The sequence below is a fragment of the Cenococcum geophilum genome (genome assembly GCF_001692895.1).
Source record: "Cenococcum geophilum 1.58 unplaced genomic scaffold K441scaffold_10, whole genome shotgun sequence".
In the NCBI taxonomy this organism is placed as follows: domain Eukaryota; kingdom Fungi; phylum Ascomycota; class Dothideomycetes; order Gloniales; family Gloniaceae; genus Cenococcum; species Cenococcum geophilum.
The window spans coordinates 885,219-905,220 of NW_027137568.1; the positions used below are offsets into that span (position 1 = coordinate 885,219).

Here is a 20,002-nt window from a genome sequence, read left to right on the forward strand (position 1 = left end):
ATGGGCGGGCAACACTCGGGCAGGGCCTAAAAAGAACCTACTGCCGGAAGAGGTTCCTATCGATCGTATTTCTGGTGTTTTGGGTATAATCTGCGTTTGTTTACCACGACAGGACCGGTGTTTTTTGGACGTTTTTTCTTTTTGCGCTTTCTTCAGGAGTTTCATGCTGGTTCCGTTATATTCCCGCACGCGTTTGTTTTGGATCGAGGAGACTGGTCTTGTTCAGATGCTCATTTACACCTAACTCACACTACACTACACTTACCCTACTTACTATCCTTCCCTACCATACCCTCCCATACCATACCTTACCCTGCCGTACCATCTCACATTACCATTTACAACCTCGTTTATCCGACATAGTGTTTTTTTTGTTTGGTCGCATAGCGCACTTGCATAGCGGCCCTCTGCGAGCATTATTCCCCCAAATCATCTCCGCTTGTTTAGTTTTTCGTGTTTGGTCAACGATTCGCGTTCAAGCTTATCATTGCGACTGAGTTTCTTGTTCTGAGAGCTGGAGGAGGGCACAAAGGAGTCATGCCGCCTCCTACCTGCGAGTACATTATTCTTGTCCGATTAGACTTCTTGTTTTGGTACGGCCGACCATTTGAGATGGTGGGAGTGGAAGAGAGGGGTAAAATATAAGGGAGAGGAGGAGGATGCATGGGGGCATTTACGAGTCTCCTTGGACAAATCGATTAGTGTGCAGATATCTGGAATGATATAGTATTACTTATCTCGTTTGCTTTTGTGAAGCATGAAGAATATGGGCTATCGTGAGATGCTCTCTAGCAGGTTGTCTCGAATGCTGGGCCGGAACGTGAGATTGATTTTCGTGTTCACCGGTCAGTGCCTAGTCATAACAGTCAGCCGCAGCTGAACTCTTCTTGTGTGGAAGACGTCATTGCGTGCCCCACAGCTGACCGTTTCTTCATCCTCCGATCTTATTGCAACATGTTTGCCAACGAAACTAAGTCTTCCTATACTGAGCTCTCCGCGAACGAGAGCCGCATCTTAGTTCTTCACTCCGGTCAAGTCGAGGACCCCATCCAGTGCCATCTCGAGCATTTTTCCTTGGATGATCCACCGTACTACGAAGCAGTCTCTTATACGTGGGGGCTCGATAGAGGCGAAAATAAAACACCGCTCAATAATAGTAATACATACGTTCTCCCATCAGAGGATGACCTTGATATTGATCCAAATTCCACAACGCCTTACCCTTTTCCGTATGATCCCAACTACGGCGACGGCGAGTATGTGACCTGGGACTCAGGGATTGGAAAATACGGACAGCTCCAGCACTCTTCTAGACTCGCTAATGACTCTTCTCTGCCTATAAATAACCCTTTTAATTTTACGCGCGACTCTTCTACATCCGTATACGACGACTTTTCGCCCATCTCATATGAAACCTTAGCTTCCAGCAAAAAAGGAAAGTCTCACCGAACTTGGTATTACAATCAGCTCCTCGAAGACTTCGCCCTCAACCGTCGCATCCGACCAACGCGATCACCGGCCCGCAAACCTACATTGGACGGGTCTGTAATTGACCCCTCGATGCTCAGGGGGTCCATCACCCTTGGAGAAAGTATATTTGTAGTCAGAAAGAACTTCGAGCTAGCCCTCCACCACCTCCGACAGAAAGACCGCGACAGAAAACTTTGGGTCGATGCAGTCTGTATAGACCAGCGGAATGAAAAAGAGCGCGGGCACCAGGTTGCACGAATGAGTAAGATTTTCCAATGCGCAAAGACAGTATGCGTCTGGCTTGGACCGGCTGCGGAGCATAGCGATGATGCGGTGGAATTCGTCAAGCGCCTCTGGCACATGAAAAAATCGATGGCCGGCGCAAGAACTACAGCAGATTGCGAATGGCGGCTTTTCAAGGAGACGTTTTTGAGCTACGGATATCCCTGGGATCACGAGTTTACGCAACTGAGAGCATTGGGCTTCTTAATGAAAAGAGCGTGGTTCTATCGTCGCTGGGTTGTTCAAGAGGTTGCTTTCGCAGCGGATATAGTCGTCCAATGCGGCCATGCCGTTGTTGGATGGAAGGAATTCACGTTCGCGATATCTTTTCTCCATGCGCACCACGAAAAGTTGATTCAGGTCCTACGTATGTACAACATGTGGGAATTTCGGTATCTGGTGCCTAATGAGCAGGGAACGGTCCCAGATATCCAAGCTGAAGCAGCCGCGCGGTTTCTCTTTGTGACAAAGGACATTCTTCGGAAAGACGAATTGAACCGCTTTACTTCCTTGGTAGACATCGAGGCTCTCGTTGTCAAATTCTCAGATCTCCAAGTATCAGATGGTCGGGACAGTGTATACGCGCTTCTTTCGCTCGCGAACGATACGGATGGGTCGGATCAATTGTCACCTGATTATGCAAAATCGAGTACAGAAGTTTGTGTTGATTTCGTCAGGCATGTGTTACACTCCAGAAAATCTCTTGACATAATTTGCCGTCACTGGGCACCACTGCCAAAAGACATTAAGTTGCCTTCTTGGATAATGTCGATTAAACCGGCCCGCGACTCTGATGTTTCTCTCCAACATTCATCACGAGCAGGAGAGTCATTCATTGAACACTCAGGATCATGGTATAGAGCTAGTAACCAGAAACCTGCCTATGCTCAAGTAATATCTCATTCTCCTTCTACTCATATACTCCAGGCAAAAGGTTGTGTCACCGGAACTATTTCCATAGGCAGCGAGGACTGTGCTGTTGACGGCGTAATACCATTGCATTGGAGATGTGTCTTGGATGGTCTCAAGTATTCCGACTCATATTCCCGATTTTCGGACTTCTGGCATGTCTTCGTTGGCGGACGGACTGTCGACGGACAGTGCCCCCCTTCGACTTTCGGCTCGATTTGTAGGTACTTATTCCAGCAACACTATACCGGGCTCATAAATGTACCTAAAATACTCGAATTTTTCCAAGGAAAATCCTCTGAGCTATTATCAATGCCGAAGGGACTGTTGGCCGATATAACCCAATATGAAGACGCGTTCGACTTTTTCCAGAGACTCCAGGCGTGCTGCTGTGGCAGACGACTGGTTGCTACCTCCGACCGGATGGGTCTTGTGCCCTCTAGTGCGAAGAGAGGAGACCTCGTCTGTGTGCTCTTGGGTTGCAATGTGCCCGTAATTCTACGACGCATGGATAATTCGAAGGAGGAGTATTTGTTTATTGGCGAGGCATACTTCCAAGGTATCATGGATGGCGAAGCCTTAGAGCAAGTTGACGCGGGAAAACTTAGTCTTCGAGATTTCGTTTTAGTGTAAATGCGGGCATATCAAGCAGATACGGTACACGTGTCTTTTACTGATAAGACGTACTTGGACCTGAATGTTGGTTGGACAGAGCCACTAAGTTCCTCGCTTGGTGAGACTGTCTCAATGGATATTGCAGCTTGAAGCTTTGTGTTGTTTTAAGCGTGATTGAAGCGAAAAAATTTGTGACATAAGCTAATTTGCCTGAGGCTCTCAATCACATCATCTCACCAGAATAGTAATATATTTTTTGAAAAATGAAAAATTTAAGATTTTCAAGACCTCTCATATATTTTAAATCTATTTTAGTTAGAATTTTATCCTTTTGTGCTATAAAGTTAATGAATTCTCAAATTATGCCGCTGTATCGATCTATTGGAAAACCTCGTACACGGCCCGATGCATAACTTGGAAATGCCCTCAATGTCGTATTCATTTATTGTTGCGACTAATACTAAGTCCTGGGCCTTACATCTGCTTCAAGATATAGGCACTTCGTTAGTCTCTAAGGGTTAAGTAATGTTTCCCAAGGCGTTGCTCTCCTCAAAGGCTGTATCGACTGAGAGTTACCAGTACATTCTATCTATGGTCAGAATGCCGCTGCATTCTAGTCTACAAAAGAAAATAATCCAGTAATTAGGTATGTAAGTACAACCTCCTTACCCTACCTCACTATAGAGTCTCCATCCTTAGCTTCTCGCCAAACTGCCTCCCGACCCACCAAGGTCTCCTCCCCTTAGCCCCCATCCCACCCACACTCCTCAACGGGCTCACTGACCGCGTTTTACGCACCCCCGCCGCCACCGCCAAGCTCAACCGCACCTCCAGCTCCTCCTCAAACCCCATCGCGCGCGCTCTCCCTCTTGTCCTCACCAAGAAACGTAATCGGGATCTTCACCGGCAGGCCCTCGAACCCTTCTTCCTGGCTCTCCAGCTGCGGCCGCCACCCCTTGCTCCGCCTCACCACCACCCCTACACCAGGGCCCCCTACTCCTCCCAGCCCCGCTGTCTCACCACCAACACCGCCGCTCACTCGCCTCAGCGCGCCGCGCTGGCTCCCGCTCCCGCCCGCGCTGCTCGGCACCTCGGTCGACGCGCTGCTGCGGGCTGCGGGTCGAGTACGCGACGGACGGCGGGGCGGGGAGGCCGGAGAGGCGGTGCGGACGCGTGAGCGAGACCATGGAGCGCGAGAAGGGCGTTGTGTGCGAGAAGTTTAGCGCGGGCGGCGGGAGGTGCGGGAGGGAGAGCGAGGCGGAGAGGCGGCGGCCGTAGGTGAGGGGGAGAGGGGGGTGGATGGCGCGCCAGGCGGAGTCGGCGAAGGCGGGAGGGGCGGGGAGAGGGACGAGAGGGGGCGCGGGGCCTAGGGGGGGTTTGCGCCGTGGGAAGGTGTTGCTGTGTGGGAGGGCGTAGAGCGAGGCTGTGCGGAGCGGGTAGAAGATTGGTGAGAGCGGTGGCGGTTGTGTGTGTGAGGTGAAGATCCCGAGGTCGAGGGAGTGGACAGAGGGTCGGGAGGGAGGGGGGATTGGTGGAAGTGGAGCGTTGAGGTCCAATGCCTCGACGTCGGGGGTGGAGACGGAGGCGGTGCGCATTGAGGAGTGCGAGCGCGAGGTTGAGGAAGAGAAGGAGACGGCGCGCGAAACGGTGCGTGATGGGCGAGTAGAAGATTTGGGTGTTACGGTCGGGTATATCGGGGGGGTGTAGACGTTTCTAAAAAGGTCGGCTTCGAAGGGACGGCGGACTGCAGTGAGGATGCCGAAGAGGACGCAGGACGCGATGCTGCGAAATATTAGCCAACAGTTACTTTAGTCATGAGCATAGAGGAAGGACGTACAGTGCAATGAATGACATGGCAGCACTCATTCGACCCGCAACGCACGTAGGTCCTGTGTCCCATCCAGCCATATGTGTACTACTAGGGAGGCACACGGGCTGGCGCGCCGCTGTGATCAAATTCCAACCTGAGGTCAGAAGCCATAGTATGCAGAGTGTTACTGCAAGTCGGATTGCTAGGTAGCAAGTTTTCTTTAGCAGTGATCTCTGAAGTCGTCTCTCGGACCATGTCTTCTGTTTTCGTGATACGACGGAGTGGAGGATAGTGTAAAATATGGACACAAGGGCCTGCACATCGTGTGAGTCGCTGATATAAATGACTATAATTAGTATAAGAGGCTTACTGATGAAATGGTCAAGACTTGCGATGCCAGCATTGTGACGTCGCCAGGATCGGCTCCAAACGAATACAATGACGCTATGAGTGAAAAAATAGAGCTCCAGAGCAGAACATTAAGACAAACAGTAATAATAATTAATGTCAATTGTCGGCGAGGTATTTTGCTTCTCGTCGGGGTGATTGTGATAGTTGCAGCTCCAGACTTTGGCGGTTGACTCGCTCCACTGCTGCCGCCCTCGGAGCGGGCCATTGAACTGATTGCGAAGGGTCTCTGGCTATGCAAGATGATTTTCTGCCTATAGAGATGGCGGCGGGAGTGGCAGGTAAGGGATTACACAGAAAGACAACGAGAGGAAAGTAAACGAAAGTATCATCTCGAAGATGCAGAGAAGACTTCTACCTGCCTTCTAGATTTTTGGATGCAACTGGAATTCGAATGAGCGGCTGACGACCGCAGATTCCGACGGACGGTTGGTGTTGAGAAGCTTCGACACGCCATATTGAGCCTGAAGGCATTTCTCAGACCGACTGAATGCATTCCAACAGCGCATGGAATATGTAAGGAATGGTGGTCGAAGGACAGGCGAGGAATGCTGCAGACGGCGTGAGGATCGTTCGCAGAGCCGCCACGCAAATCATGGTGTTTTGGCTAACTGAACAATATGCTAGAAACAAATTTACATAAGCAACGAGCATTGAATGTAATTAATAGCAGACTTCTCTCTTCAAAATTGCGGTCGCGGAAGCAGCATGTGCGGATTATGCAATATTTATTCGACGGAAAATACGGTGCAGCAATTCTCGCCCAGTTCAACACCCCGGTGTATCTTACAATACAACACGTGCGACAGTTTCTAGGACCGCACCCAAACCTTCTCACTGTCTCAGCACCCCAGAAGAGTTTGTGAATTACATACTGTTTGCAGGGCTTCGCCAAGCCTGCACATCTGGTGCGGCGTGCTTTGGGTAGCCCAAAGTGGCATTTCTAGGGCAGTCCTGCATTCCGACACGAATGAGGTTAATGAGGCGACCAAATTCGGATAATTGGAATTATCCGCATCTGAGCCCAATTGGACTACAAGAACGCTCATTGGTCTCTGCCGGTGATGATCATGACGCACAAGGAGCTTAAACCGTCGTCGTAATTTGCTATAACTGGATGCTCCTGGGGCACGGATATTGATATATTGTCGCATTCGTGTGACTTCTCCTAAAGCTCCTGCAGCCTGCAAGATCGGAATGAGACGTGTCGAAGGTGTGATCCGAGTCCCTATTTGCAACGGAGACTTAAAGGACCAGCAGAAGGACTAGTAGTAAGATGAGGACGAAGATGAGAACGGCTATGCAGCAGCTCGACATTTTGTCTGCATGGTGAGTCGGGTATTAGTAACAATGTTACACCAGATGGGATCGGAGGGAGAACAGCTCACCTTCATTCTTCTTGATGACCCAGCCAACTTTCTTAAGACCATTCTGTAATTTTCCTCCAACTCGATCGGCAACATTATCCACATCATTCAGCAGCTCTCCTTGCTCCTCTAGTTCCCTTCCCATATCATCTGCCTGCTGGCGCAAATTGCCCACTGTTCGGAACACTCCGTCCAGAGCTTCATCCTGTTCATGCATCATTTCAAGTTGTCGCTCTTGCTCAAAAGCGGCATACTCGTCCTGATCGTCGAAGGAATCTGGGTCTGGTAACACATCCCCATTCATTACGCCCTTGCCATTATTCTGGGCTTCGTGGACGGTCTTGAGGAGCTCGTCCCTCATATTCTCCACCTCGTCACCAACCTCCTTGACCAGTCTCCGCCTCCGTTCAACCTCATCGATCTCGAGGCCGAACCGATATGGATCATGCTCAACAGCTTGGACACTCTCTACGAGATCTCGGAGATCGGAGCTTAGGTCTTGCAGGGTTTGTTCGAGTTCATGGCGAGCCTCGATAAGCTCAGGGGAACTAGCAGAGGGTGCAGATGAGCGTATGCGCAAATATGAGGCAAACAGGGGCCGTGTAGTATTAAGCGCGGATAGAACGTCCCTAGAAGCATCTTTAGTGAGAGCTCTAAATAGCAATGATGACAACTCACGCTTGAACCTGTAGGAAGGGGTCCTCTTCATTAGATGTGGACATCATATTGAATGAGGTGAAGCTTTGTTTCACGACGTCCTACTGAATTAAAGAAATATTACAAATAAATTATGCGTTGCGGAAGATTTAGGGCCTGCTGCTGTTGCACGATGATGAAACTCCCAATGCCGAACATATTCCGAACGAGCACGTGATTACACATTTTCAGTTCAAATTAAATCTTGCATCCAATGAAGTTCACCAGCCTTCTGAGGATGACTCGAAGTTTTCCTCAGCAACCCCAGTGAAACCTGAATCAATCTATATGGCTCGAGGAAAAGAATTTGTTCGAAATGGGTCCCGACCAGCCTCTTCCCCTGCCGGCTGAGTTCGCCGATGTTGATTCATACGTGGATTCCCTGTTACAGTTTGCGACTTCCTCATGGCTGCTACAAACTCTCTGTGGAGGTGTCCATATCCTAGACTTTTTCACTAGAACACCTGATCTATACTCAGCTCTTCTACCTCAAGCATGGCGAGATTGGTTCAAGAGCATGGACATCATGGACATCATAGATCTTCTGGTGAGAGAAGACTTAACCCAGTTTAGAACATCATCCGCTGGAAACTCGGAGGGGGCTTCATCTCAAAATACCGCATGGCGTGGAGGGCCATCTCCACCAGAGGACTTGGTTCAATATCTGCAAGATGTGCGAAAGCATTGCTTAAATCGCCAGTTTCCTCCCCCAAATTCAGGACTATCAAAACAAAAGAGCACCATCGCGCGTCATATAGCTGTTGGCATGAAAGTCAAAAAAGTTCACGAAGTTGATAACTTCGCTCGTTACGTGGACAGGCTGACTTCAGACATAGCAGTTGCTCAAAAGCGTGAAATCACCCATCTAGTGGATTTTGGCTCTGGCCAGAACTACCTTGGTCGTGCGCTTGCTGCCCAGCCGTATTCGAAACATATCATAGCTATCGAAAGTAAGCAGCATAATATTGAAGGCGCCAAGGTCATGGATATCAGGGCCAAACTAGTAGAGAGGGCAAAAATAATGAGAAACAAGAAAGCATACCGGGCTGCCCTACAAAATGGCATAGACGTAAATCAACAATGCGATCTGGACGGCTGTACAAAATTGCCCGAGATGATCAATACGAGTAAACATAATCCTGTGGATGCCGAAAATCTAAGCAATCCGGATAAGGATGAGGTAGTGGATAACGCAAAAACAATCACTACTACATTCCAACTCTACACTGATGGCCATGGAAGCGTACAATACGTAGAGCATCGGATAAAAGATAGTGAACTCGGCCCAGTCATCGAGCAAATAATAGACACATCACAGATTCAGCAAGATAGGTCAAAAGAAGAACTTCCTATTGTGGAAGAAACAAACAATCCCCAGTTACTCCCCAAATCATCCGAGCCAAACCTAATGGTAATCTCATTACACTCTTGCGGCAATCTTGTTCATCATGGCCTCCGCTCCCTGCTCTTAAACCCTTCAGTTAGTGCAGTTGCAATGGTTGGGTGTTGCTACAACCTCGTTACCGAGCGCCTTGGGCCGCCGACATACAAACTTCCCGCTCTCCGTTCTAACCATCCACGCCTCACATCAACTTCATCAGCATTCGATCCGCACGGCTTTCCCATGTCAGACCGACTCGCTACCTATCCCCTACCACAAATCCTAACCCCTAACGCTAACGGAAAACACACTCCCGATCCAACCACCGGCCTCCGCCTCAACATTACCTCTCGTATGATGGCAGTCCAAGCGCCCCAAAACTGGGGCCGTGACGACAGTGAACTCTTCTTTACACGGCACTTCTACCGTGCGCTCCTCCAACGCATCTTCCTCGACCGCGGCGTCGTGTCTGCACCCGTGGATGACGATGACACCGTCGGCGGTAGCGTCTCCGCCGTCGGCCACACTAGCAAAGTAAACTGGACGCCGCCTGACGGCTCCGGGTCCGGTGCTGATACTGACGGTGGTGCCGCCTCACTTACGATTGGGACTCTTCGCCGGTTCTGCTACAGCGACTTCGTGTCATATGTCCGCGGTGCCTTGGGGAAGCTCATGTCGCCGAATTCGCCGTGTGCGGTCGATCCCGCATTCATTGCGGAAAAGATGGGTGCACTGACGGATGCGGAGATCGTAGGCTATGATGAACGGTATAAGGAGAGGAAGAAGGAGTTAAGCGTTATGTGGAGTCTCATGGCGTTCAGTGCGGAAGTCGTGGAAGCGGTTATTGTTGTGGATAGGTGGCTGTGGTTGAGAGAACAGGAGCAGATAGAAAGTGCATGGGTGGAGCCAGTGTTTGAGTATGGCATAAGCCCGAGGAATTTGGTTGTGGTCGGGATAAAGAAGCAGAATCGAGCTATCTCAAACCAATCACCTTACATGTAGAGAACGAAGCGGTTTATCCGTTCGTAAGGCGAAACATTAGCAATTTGAATTTTTAAATTTAACAATACTCGTAAAGTTTAGGGCGGTCTATTTTTGAATCCTAACGAAGTTCTATGCGATTGTGCTAGACGTAAGAGGGTTGCGGTGGCTTAGAATACTGAATATGCGAATTGCGCACGGACCAATATCTTCATTTCACTACATTCGTTTCTTGGCAAAGTGTATTTTCACTACACTTCGTTTCATGGCCGCAGGTATCTTAAGAATCACCGCAGCAGGGGTTGTATAAATTTTACCCACCTACTCTCTACAAGTATCTTTCTGTTCTTCCCAACAGAACTTCTTGCCGGCTCCCAGTTTTCGTCACTTCGCCATCCGTTCCATAGGATTCAACTGATATTGCAGACTTTATGTTACGTTGAGATTGACGAGAGGAACACTGTAGACTTACCCGCATTTCGGGCTGGCTGATTGTGGATCTGGGTACAAAAGCAAACACGCCGCCTATTCTGAAGATGCGATTGTGACCAATTTGCTTTTTCATAACTTGTTCTCTGTTAGCAAATAACATCAAACGAACGATTAATTCCAGCTAACTACATCATAATGCGGCTAACAATTCATATACAGATATACTCAATAGGGGGGCTCTCTTGCCTCTGGAGTCCCACTTATTACTTTACATGACTTTTCCTATACGATTAACACCCATACCACCATGGCATATTTTGTAATTTTTTCTGTCCCTTACTAACCTGTTAGATCCCTTGCGTTATCATTTGTATATGGCAATAATCGTCGTCACAAAAGTTAGGTTTTACTTTTTTCATCGGCCGGTTGCTGTTCGGCAACCATAGCTTCATAATCCTCCATTTTCTCATTCTTGATATCCAGTACTGTCAGCACGTGAATGAGTATGGATTTGGGCCCATATTCTCGACACTATTTTCGAGAAAATGTAGACTTGTCACATCCCTTAATTTCGGATCTCGGAAAAGGCTTCCAACCGTCGAGTCAGCGCTCAACCTCTTAGACTGGATTCGTGAGGCTTTCTCTAATCTGGAGATCTCTCACTCCGGATACTCCAAAACAGCCCCCCGCAAAACCAGCAACCTGACCAGCAGCCTAGTTTCGCTTCAACGCCCAAGAAAAACGAGTATCAAAACTCTGACCACGGTGCTGAATATCGTTTGCAATTGCGTTTGTTTCTGACAGCGTTCCGCGGAAAGAGTATTGTGTTTTTAGAAAGATTATCCCTTTTGTATACTATTTTCAGCGATACGGCCTGTCTTTCCATGTTTTCAAAACGAAAGAATTGGTTTCCATTGTTTTGGGCTTCTGTACGACGGGCACTTCAAAGACGAACTGGGGTTGGGATGGAATAGAGGGATTGAGAGATGCGTTAGGAACAGCCACGGTGGAATTCGGATAGGCGCTAGAATCAGTTGCAATGGAATTAGGACAGGTTTCAGGATAGAACCAAGACAGGCATCATGAGCGGTATCAGAATCAGCAGGAGCATCAGTATTAGCAGTATTAGTAGCATAGACACAATCCCAAAAATCGACACCTCCATAATCCCCACGCGCCTTTGTTATGCCACCAAGCCATCCCAGCACACTAATCCCATCCGCAGCATCAACCCCCACCCCTAATCCCTCCTCACCTCCCCTCAACAATCTCCCTAACCCGCATGTCCACGCCCACCCAAAACCGCTTCCCCCGCCACTCGACCGTCACGCCCCCCAACACGGCCCACGCCCAGACGGGAAGCGCCAACGCCTCCCTGCCCACCCACGCCAGCGCCCACTCAGCCCGCGATCGCCTCGCGGCCACGCGGCCACGCGCGAAGTCGGGCGTGTGCGCATCGACCTCGACGCTGCGCCCACTGTGCAGGATGGCGTACAGCGTGCGGTCGACGGCCATCCAGGCCAGCACACTAAGTGTCCAGAGGAGGAGGAAGGCCGGGCGGGTGGCCCAGAAGTCGGGGGTCGTGAGCCTGCTTATCCCTATCGCTGCCCATCTCACTCCCGCTCCCGTTGCTGCCGCTGCCGATACTCCTGATGCTCCTGCTGCTGCTGCTCCGCTGCCGAACATGTCTCCTGCTCCCGCGCCGCCAACCCCACCACCGAGTCCCAGTCCCAATGCCAGCGCCAGCGCACCCACCGCCCGCGCCAGCGCCTCGCGCGCCCAGGGCAGCGTGGTCAAGGCGAAGGCGCCGTAGAGCGAGCAGAGGAAGCTCTCGGTGCCGGGCTCGACGAGCGTGGCGAGCAGGACGGTGAATTTGCGGACGCGGAGCCAGCGCACGCGACGGTGGAGATAGGAGGGCAGCGGGTGCGCGGAGAGGGGCTGGATGCAGGGGGAGCCGTGGAGGAGGGCGTGGTTGCCGAATTTCTTGGTTCGGGCTTGCGCGGCGTTGGTACTATTGGCACTGCTGGTGGTGTTGTCGCTACCATCGAGCGCTGGTGCTGGTGCTGGTGCTGGTGCTGGTGCTGGTGCTGGTGTTGATGCTGATGCTGTTGTTGTTGTTGATTCCGCTGGTGGCTTCGGCTCCCGCAGGAATCCCCACCCGGCCAGGCGCGGGAGCAGCGTGCGGCTGGCGGGCGGCTGGATCTCGAACGGCTGCGGCTTCTTCCACAGCATGTCGCCGATGAGGTGGTCCTCGCAGATGTTATCGGAGAAGAAGTCGATTCCCGGCCCGTGGCGCGTCCCAGTACCGGCTGCAGTGGCGGACGATGTCAGCGCGGCTAGGTGCGAGCGGCGGAACATGTTGCTCTTCCCCACGATGCAGGGCGCGACGAGCACCGTGTTGATGGCCGTGTAGAACTTGGCGTGTGAGGACGACATGAAGAGCTCCTCCAGCCTGCCACCGGCCGAGCAGGTCAGGGAGCGGAGTAGGCCGCGCGGACCGGCATTGCCATTCTCTGTTGGGGATGAAGACGAAGATGAAGATGAAGATGGAGATGAAGGTTCTTCCGGCGGCACGTCGACGACGAGCGGCAGCTGGTGCACGAACTTGTGCGGACGCGCTCCCGCGCCGTGGCCCTCGAGCAGGTCGACCATACGCCCCGCCACGCCACTGCCGACCCAGACGTTGCAGTCGACGATCCAGACGACGTCGCCCTTGGCCTCGCGGTACGCGCGACTCATGTTGCGGATCTTGGGGTTCGGGCCCAGCGCGCTGCCCTCTGTCGTCTCGCCACCGTCGCCGTGGCTCCTGATGGCTCCGTTCGCGGCATCCCCGTTCGCGGCGTAGGAAGGGTGGAGGAAGGGGTCTTCGGTCTCGACGAGCACTTGGACGTCGAAATCGGGGAAGTCAGCCAGGAGCTGCTGCAGCACGGGGAATGCGGGATCGGTGCGTGTTGCGATGCAGAAGCGGATGGAGAGCTTAGGGGATGGGTAGATTTGGCGGAAGGTCGAGGCGAGGCAGGCGTATAGGCGCGGCTCTAGCCCTTTGACTGGGCGGATGATGGTGATATGTGGGAGCTGCGACGGCGGGAGGGAGGTCAGGCATACGGCGTGGCGGGAGGAACGAGTATAGTAGCGGTATCTGAGGAAAGGTGGGTTAGCTGTAGGTATGAGAGTGGAAGTGAGAGCTAGGGAATTGAAGAAGAGTAGATGCTGTTTCTGAGGTAGAGATAGAGGCGTTTTTGGGAAGAGAGAGCTGCGGGTTCCCAGGGCTAAGTGTTGAAGACTGGGTTAGAGGTCCTCATACAATTGCACATATCCAATGCTGCATACAATCACGACGAAGCAGTACCATACTAGGCAAACCCAAGCGACGCTTTCGGCCAACATGGAGGCATGGTAGAGTGGTGGAGTAGGAGCAGCAATTTTACTTGCATTGGCTTGCAAGTGTAGCATGCGCTGTTACGGGAATTGAAAGAAAAGGAGAGAGGGGATTGTTGTAGCTTTTTGTTGTGAGAGCTGCAAAGAAATTTGAGGTTCGGAGATGTCGGGGACAAGCTATTCTCGCTTGCAATACCTATAATTAAAGGCGGTGGAGGGACACCCCCCACTGATTGAGTTTAGTTTCTTCCTAATCAAGTTAGAATATCACGTGAATTTAAGTGGTTTGCATCTGCATAATAAATTGGTAAGGGCCGGCAGAAAGAATGCGTTCCTTCCTAACTTGTCACGCGTCCGTGGCTTTGTGAATTGCACGGACGTGTATAATCTGAAGCTTTCATATTGAAATGGAATCTGAACCTGGAGCTTCGAGCTCCACATTGAAATGATGCCAAGAGCTCCATTTTAGAAGTTCTCAGCGCACACTCCTCTTACCATTACCTCAGCCGTAACGTGTTTTACCACCTAGCTGCGCACACCACAACCCTGCGCACCCCAAAATCACGCCAAAAATGGCAAAAATGGCACTTTAGTATCTTAACAACGGCTTAATAATAATTTATAAAAGTCTAGGATTAGACTTTCTAACCTATTTTATTAGCATTACTAAGTTTTAAAAGCAATCTGGCTAGCTGTTATTATAATATTATATTTTAGCCCCCAAATTAAAGCAAATTCTGGAAATTCTTAATTATCTTAAGACCTGCAAGAGCTGAAGGGTTGAAAGTCATATAGGATACTTAATATACATATTAAAGCCCATTTATAAAATTTTAGAATTTTTTATTAAACTGTTGTTGAGATATCAAAGTGCCATTTTTGCCATTTTTGGTGTGATTTTGGGGTGCGCAGGGTTGTGGTGTGCGCAGCTAGGTGGTAAAACACGTTATTTAACTTAACTTAGTCAACTCCGCACGTAGCTTAACGTGTTCCACCACTCATCCGGCCACCCCACCAGCACCAAGACGTGTCCTCGTACCAAAACAATAATGTCATCAATTCAGCACTCTAAATTACCTTAGAAAGGGGGGAGACTACTTATTGGCGTGTAGTGGAATAACTATACGAAGACGCGTCTTGGTGCTGGTAGGGTGGCCGGATGAGTGGTGGAACATGTTAAGTTATCTTACGAACTGTAAATCAATACAAACTGAAAAGGGGTCCACTTAATCCGTTGTATTACTCCCATCGTCAGTGGCATCGCCACAACCCACCCACCTCGCCAACCCTTGCCACTCCAGCCTTATGCTTACTTTAGTTAGCTCTGTCATCGGCACGTGCTAACGCCATATTTACTCGAATGGGGCCACATTCTGACCGGCCACTAGCAGGCACTCATCACGCACTGCGTCAGACGGCAGACATAAAGAACAGCCCGCTACCCTCGAGCATCATTATATCGGAACGACCCCTGAATGATGCGACGGCTTCGGCGTGAGGAATACACTGTCGGATGGGTGTGCGCGCTCCCAGTCGAGCTGGCCGCGTCGCAGGAGATGCTCGACGAGGAGCACGAGGACCTCGAACAGAACGAAAACGATAATAATCTATATGCTCTGGGACAAGTTGGGGGACACAACATCGTGCTCGCCTGCCTGCCGGCGGGTCAGACTGGTATAGGCTCGGCTGCGGTAGTGGCCACGCAGCTGAAGGCTACATTCAAATGGATCCGGTTCGGGCTGATGGTCGGGATTGGAGGTGGTGTTCCTAGTAAAGAGGACATTCGGCTCGGGGATGTGGTGGTCAGTCAGCCATACCAGGGACACGGCGGGGTGATTCAGTACGACCTTGGGAAGACGACCCCTAACAGGTTTGAACGGACGGGATTTCTCAATTCCCCGCCTCAAATACTACTCAGCGCGGTTGCTAGAATGCGGGCGAACCACCTCCGACGAAGAAGTAAGCTCTCAGAACACGTCTCGAAGATCCAAGGTCTTTCAGAATTTATACGCGATAATGCTGGACCTGATGTTCTATATGAAGCGTCATACGAACATGTGGGAGGACATTCATGTGAGGCATGTAGCGCAGGTCAGGTGGTGAATCGACAGCCGCGCAAGAACAATAAGATTATGATACACCACGGAACGATTGCATCAGGTAACCAAGTCATGAGAGACGGGACAACAAGAGACGAGGTGAGCAGAGATTTCGGCGGCGTGCTCTGCTTCGAGATGGAGGCGGCCGGCCTGATGAACAGCTTTCCATGCCTTGTTGTTCGTGGTATTTGCGACTACGCGGACTCGCATAAGAATAAGAGGTGGCAGGCTTACGCTTCAGTGGCGGCAGCTGCATGTGCAAAGGAATTATTGTCGGTGATTCCACCGGCGGATGTGGCGGGGACACGCACGGTGGAAGAAACGATTAGAGCAACAAGCGGTTAGTGTAGCTAACGATCTCTATATACTAAAGGGGCCCTAATACGATAGTAGAACGTGCGCTTCCGCCTTCCTATAATATTCCGTTCCCAAGGAATCGACGGTTCGTCGGCAGGAGTACGGTACTTAAGGAGCTGACGCAAAAACTGCTCATGGACAAAGAGTGCCAGAGAGTGGCGCTTGTTGGCCTAGGCGGAATCGGTAAAACGCAAGTCGCGCTCGAATTCGCCTATACGGTGAAAGCAAGCTGGCCAGAGTACTCCATCTTCTGGGTACCTGCGTTAAGTATGGAGAGTATGGAGCAGGCGTGTGGTGACATAGCGAGGATTCGTGGCATATCTCAAGCGGCAGACGACAAAGAAGACATAAAAGAGCTTGTGAGGCAGTACCTGAACAACGAAGCCGCAGGGCAATGGCTTTTAATCGTCGACAACGCAGACAACATGGAGTTACTGTTTGGAACTGGGCAGTCTAAGGGCATCGCAGACTACTTACCACAGAGTGAGAACGGTCTGATTATATTTACGACACGTCACCAAGAGGCGGCTGTGTCACTAGCAGACAGTGATATAATTGAACTAGAGGAGATGAATCGAGAGGAAGCAGTCAGCTTTCTAGAGAAGTCTTTAGTTCGAAAGCACTTACTCGGTAATGGTACGACCACTACCGAGCTCCTGGACGAACTGACGTATCTACCCTTGGCGATCGCACAGGCAGTGGCCTACCTCAACACGAATAAAATATCAATCTTAGAGTACTTACGGCTCTTGCGGAACACGGAGCAGGACATCATTAGCCTCATGAGCCAAGGGTTCCGCGACAATACGCGATATAAGAAGTCGGAGAATGCAGTGGCAAGGACATGGCTAGTATCGTTTGACCAGATTCGCGATCATGACAGGGTAGCGGCAGATCTTCTTTCGTTTATGTCCTGCATTGAACCGAAAGCGATCCCTCACTCGATCTTACCTATAGTACAACCGGAAGAACGGATGGTACGGGCGATTGGCACGCTCTGCGCATACTCTTTCGTAGTCAGACGAGGCGACGAAGACATATACGACATTCATAGGCTTGTTCATTTGGCGACTCGAATCTGGATTGAGAAGCATGGCATTGCGGCGGAGACGATGGAGAAAGCGATTCGGCATGTTTCAAAGGTATTCCCATCCGCTGAGTACACCAATCGCGCGGTATGGAGGGAATACCTTACACACGCGTTACGACTGCTGAGAGTTGAACTAGATGAAGATGTAAAGAAAAGATACACATTATGTTTAAAGGTTGGAGAGTGTCTACTGGAGGACGGAAGAATCCGGGAAGCTGTCGCGTGGTTTGAAGAGTCATATCAATGGAGAAAGAATAATCTCGCGGAGGAGCATCCTTCTCGACTTGCGTCGCAGCACAAGCTTGCAAGCGCATATCAAGCAGACGGGCAGGTAAAGAAGGCGGTAGAGCTGCTGGAGCACATCGTCGCGGTAGACGCAAAGATGCTTGCGGAAGAGCATCCTCATCGACTAGATTCACAACACGAGCTCACAATGGCATATCAAGCAGACGGACAGGTAAAGAAGGCAGTGGAGCTGCTGGAGTACATCGTCGCGATAGACGCAAAGGTGCTTGCGGAAGAGCATCCTTCTCGACTGGCGTCGCAGCATGAGCTCGCAAGCGCATACCAAGCAGACGGACAGGTGAAGAAGGCGGTAGAGCTGCTGGAGCATGTCGTCGCGGTGCAGACAAAGGTGCTTGCGGAAGAGCATCCTTCTCGACTAACGTCGCAGCACGAGCTCGCAAGGACATATCAAGCAGACGGACAGGTGAAGAAGGCGGTGGAGCTGCTGGAGCACGTCGTCGCGGTGCAGACAAAGGTGCTTGCGGAAGAGCATCCTTCTCAACTGACGTCGCAACACGGGCTCGCAAGCGCATATCGAGTAGACGGACAGATAAAGAAGGCGGTGGGGCTGCTGGAGCACGTCGTCGCGGTGCAGAAAAAGGTGCTTGCGGAAGAGCATCCTTCTCAACTTGCGTCGCAGCACGAGCTCGTAAGCGCATATCGAGCAGACGGACAGATAAAGAAGGCGGTAGAGCTGCTGGAGCACGTCGTCGCGGTGCAGAAAAAGGTGCTTGCGGAAGAGCATCCTTCTGACTAGCATCGCAGCACGGGCTCGCAAGCGTATATCGAGCAGACGGACAGATAAAGAAGGCGGTGGAGCTGCTAGAGCATGTCGTCGCGGTGCGGAAAAGGGTACTTGCGGAAGAGCATCCTTCTTTACTGACGTCGCAGCATAAGCTCGCAAGCGTATATCAAGCAGATGGACAGGTAAAGAAGGCGGTGGAGCTGCTAGAGCATGTCGTCGCGGTGCGGAAAAGGGTGCTTGCTGAAGAACATCCCGATCAACTAATATCGCAGCACAAGCTCGCAAGCGCATATCAAGCAAACGGACAGGTAAAGAAGGCGGTGGAGCTGCTAGAGCATATCGCCGCAATAGACGCAAAGGTGCTTGCGGAAGAACATCCTAATCGACTAACGTCGAAACGCAAGCTCGCAAGCGCATATTAAGCAGACGGACAGGTAAAGAAGGCAGTGGAGCTTTTAGAGTATATCGCCGCGATAGACGTAAAGGTGCTTGCGGAAGAGCATCCTAATCAACTAATATTGTAGTATGAGCTTACAAGCGTATATTAAGTAGACGGATAGGTAAAGAAAGCTGCTAGAGTAGACGCAAAGGTATTTACGGAAAAGTATTATAGATAAGGTAAGAGGTAAGAGGTATAGTAAACCTCTACCCTACCTACTACCTTGCTACTTTGCCTTACTTAAATATCCTAAAATATTTACTAAAATATTTTAAAAATTTAGCTTAATAATTAAGTTTTATAAAGAAAAGTAGAGTATTTAGTAAAGGTATATAACTATTTTAGAATCGTCTTTATATATATATATATCAGTAACCTTTAGGTCTTTATAGCTAAATTTTTAAGTAAAGTTGTTAACGGTAAATTCCCCTCGGGTTTAGTCGCCCCCGGTTTCCGGCATCGCCTCGCCTAACCACTCCTGTATAAGAATCCCTCAGATTCTTACCCATGAGCATGATCGCCCCACAGCTCTCCTCGTCCCACTTTTGCTTCGTCGCCTCCCCAAAATTTCCTATCCTATTCCTCACCATTCGTCCCCTGCGAAGCATCACAAGCATCATAAGCGTCACTGCGATCACCGTAAAATCCACTCCAATCCACTCCAATCCACTCCAATCACCTACCTACTACTCTCTTACCTACCGATTTGCTCACCGGCCTTCCCTTCGCTTCCCCTCCGTTTCACTTCGCCTGCGGAGACCCCCTCGTCATCGCACTACCGCAACAAAACTCGTAGCACGCCGCGTCATTGAGTTCATCTCCAGCCCGCCTTCTGGCCCCTCAGCTCCCCTCCGCCCTCGAGCTTCCTTGCGATATCCTTCTGACCAAAGGGCAACCTTTCAGTCTATGGGGGACCGCTTCCGCTCCCTGTACCGCCGTTGACCTTTGCCCTCGATCTTCTGCGCCGTCTTCTAGGTCAGGCAATACCCACCTCCCCAATCCGGCCTCCGCCTCTGATTTCCTGGGCCTACTCCTAAGCCCAACGCCGGTCCCGATTCCGTACACCGTATCCTGTTCGAATGACTCGAGCGCTTGGCGTGACGATCACGCTTCAATAAAGCGGGATGGTATACGCATGGTGTGGGCCAGGGATGGTAGTCCTAATGCAAAATAACTTAGCTGTCACGGCAAGCCGTTAGTGCCTGCGCGTGATAAGAAACTATAATGATGTTGAAATTGTAGACCTTATAGGCCCCGA

At 50.7% G+C, this 20,002-nt stretch overlaps 7 protein-coding genes across 7 annotated transcripts; 4 read left to right on the forward strand and 3 right to left on the reverse strand.

Moving 5' to 3' along the window:
* The first annotated feature begins 929 nt into the window (after window positions 1–929).
* K441DRAFT_655915 (uncharacterized protein) lies at window positions 930–3,401 on the forward strand. The gene has a single exon (XM_067647934.1). It carries the CDS (start codon window positions 955–957, stop codon window positions 3,292–3,294), a length of 2,340 nt encoding a protein of 779 aa, XP_067506728.1. The 5' UTR covers window positions 930–954; the 3' UTR covers window positions 3,295–3,401.
* Window positions 3,402–4,210: 809 nt separating this feature from the next.
* On the reverse strand, window positions 4,211–5,908 carry K441DRAFT_16083 (uncharacterized protein). Its single transcript, XM_067640254.1, has 3 exons — window positions 5,457–5,908; window positions 5,114–5,400; window positions 4,211–5,058 (listed from the first exon to the last, which is right to left on the reverse strand). The coding sequence occupies exons 1-3, from the start codon at window positions 5,700–5,702 to the stop codon at window positions 4,293–4,295; spliced, it is 1,299 nt and encodes a 432-aa protein (XP_067506729.1). The 5' UTR covers window positions 5,703–5,908; the 3' UTR covers window positions 4,211–4,292.
* A 641-nt stretch (window positions 5,909–6,549) lies between these two features.
* On the reverse strand, window positions 6,550–7,671 carry K441DRAFT_16081 (uncharacterized protein). Its single transcript, XM_067640253.1, has 3 exons — window positions 7,540–7,671; window positions 6,883–7,490; window positions 6,550–6,816 (listed from the first exon to the last, which is right to left on the reverse strand). The coding sequence occupies exons 1-3, from the start codon at window positions 7,584–7,586 to the stop codon at window positions 6,740–6,742; spliced, it is 732 nt and encodes a 243-aa protein (XP_067506730.1). The 5' UTR covers window positions 7,587–7,671; the 3' UTR covers window positions 6,550–6,739.
* A 123-nt stretch (window positions 7,672–7,794) lies between these two features.
* On the forward strand, window positions 7,795–10,120 carry K441DRAFT_631339 (uncharacterized protein). Its single transcript, XM_067646307.1, has one exon. It carries the CDS (start codon window positions 7,874–7,876, stop codon window positions 9,938–9,940), a length of 2,067 nt encoding a protein of 688 aa, XP_067506731.1. The 5' UTR covers window positions 7,795–7,873; the 3' UTR covers window positions 9,941–10,120.
* A 1,316-nt stretch (window positions 10,121–11,436) lies between these two features.
* K441DRAFT_655920 (glycosyltransferase family 21 protein) lies at window positions 11,437–13,867 on the reverse strand. Its single transcript, XM_067647935.1, has 2 exons — window positions 13,656–13,867; window positions 11,437–13,490 (listed from the first exon to the last, which is right to left on the reverse strand). The coding sequence occupies exons 1-2, from the start codon at window positions 13,736–13,738 to the stop codon at window positions 11,603–11,605; spliced, it is 1,971 nt and encodes a 656-aa protein (XP_067506732.1). The 5' UTR covers window positions 13,739–13,867; the 3' UTR covers window positions 11,437–11,602.
* Window positions 13,868–15,204: 1,337 nt separating this feature from the next.
* On the forward strand, window positions 15,205–18,317 carry K441DRAFT_548990 (kinesin light chain; the record flags this gene model as incomplete). Its single annotated transcript, XM_067642982.1, has 2 exons — window positions 15,205–16,168; window positions 16,222–18,317. The coding sequence occupies 2 exons, from the start codon at window positions 15,205–15,207 to the stop codon at window positions 18,315–18,317; spliced, it is 3,060 nt and encodes a 1,019-aa protein (XP_067506733.1).
* Window positions 18,318–18,481: 164 nt separating this feature from the next.
* K441DRAFT_548228 (uncharacterized protein) lies at window positions 18,482–18,727 on the forward strand (the record flags this gene model as incomplete). Its single annotated transcript, XM_067642951.1, has 1 exon — window positions 18,482–18,727. A coding segment is annotated over one exon (246 nt), but the record flags the coding sequence as incomplete, so codon positions are not given.
* Between the last annotated feature and the right edge of the window lie 1,275 nt (window positions 18,728–20,002).